Here is a 518-nt window from a genome sequence, read left to right on the forward strand (position 1 = left end):
GCATATCAACCAGGTTGTCTGTAGAAATACAGTATTCACTGGAGATTGAAATATACAATACCTAATAATAACCAAAAGGGGGCACCACTTGACCAATTAAGCATATTTTCCTCTCTTACTGTCGGGCATCAGTGTATTCCATCCCTTTTCTGCTGATAATGTTTGACTAAATCAGGTTTTCATTGGCAGATTTTTTCTCACATGATTTTTAAAAATCTTATATATTCTAATATTAGGTATCGTGACCAGTAACACGAGAGACTTTGCCGCAAAAGTGACGTATCCCCATCTGAACTTCAGCATCCCAGTGACTCTTCTGGAGCCTCTGCTGAGACGTTTTGCTCAAACTGGAGATGCTGCTGTGTTTAAGGCCTTAGACAGTGCAGAGGATGATGTCAAGAAGATATGGAGACTACAAAGCATTCAGAGCAAGCTTTGATCATTCTCCAAAATAAAACTGAATATGAATTCACATGAATTCCTGTGATTGTTTCCAAATATACAAGATGCTTTAGAAT

General features: G+C 38.0%; 1 protein-coding gene across 1 annotated transcript in view; it reads left to right on the forward strand.

Moving 5' to 3' along the window:
• Window positions 1-439, forward strand: part of LOC107578377 (peroxisomal leader peptide-processing protease-like) — a 3,085-nt gene extending 2,646 nt beyond the window's left edge. The window contains exon 3 of the mRNA XM_016264339.1: window positions 237-439. Within this exon, the coding sequence (XP_016119825.1) occupies window positions 237-439 (203 nt within the window). The remainder of the gene's footprint in view (window positions 1-236) is intronic.
• The last annotated feature ends 79 nt before the right edge of the window (window positions 440-518 follow it).

The sequence above is a fragment of the Sinocyclocheilus grahami genome, unplaced genomic scaffold (assembly GCF_001515645.1).
Source record: "Sinocyclocheilus grahami isolate Dianchi unplaced genomic scaffold, SAMN03320097.WGS_v1.1 scaffold9960.1, whole genome shotgun sequence".
Lineage (NCBI taxonomy): Eukaryota > Metazoa > Chordata > Actinopteri > Cypriniformes > Cyprinidae > Sinocyclocheilus > Sinocyclocheilus grahami.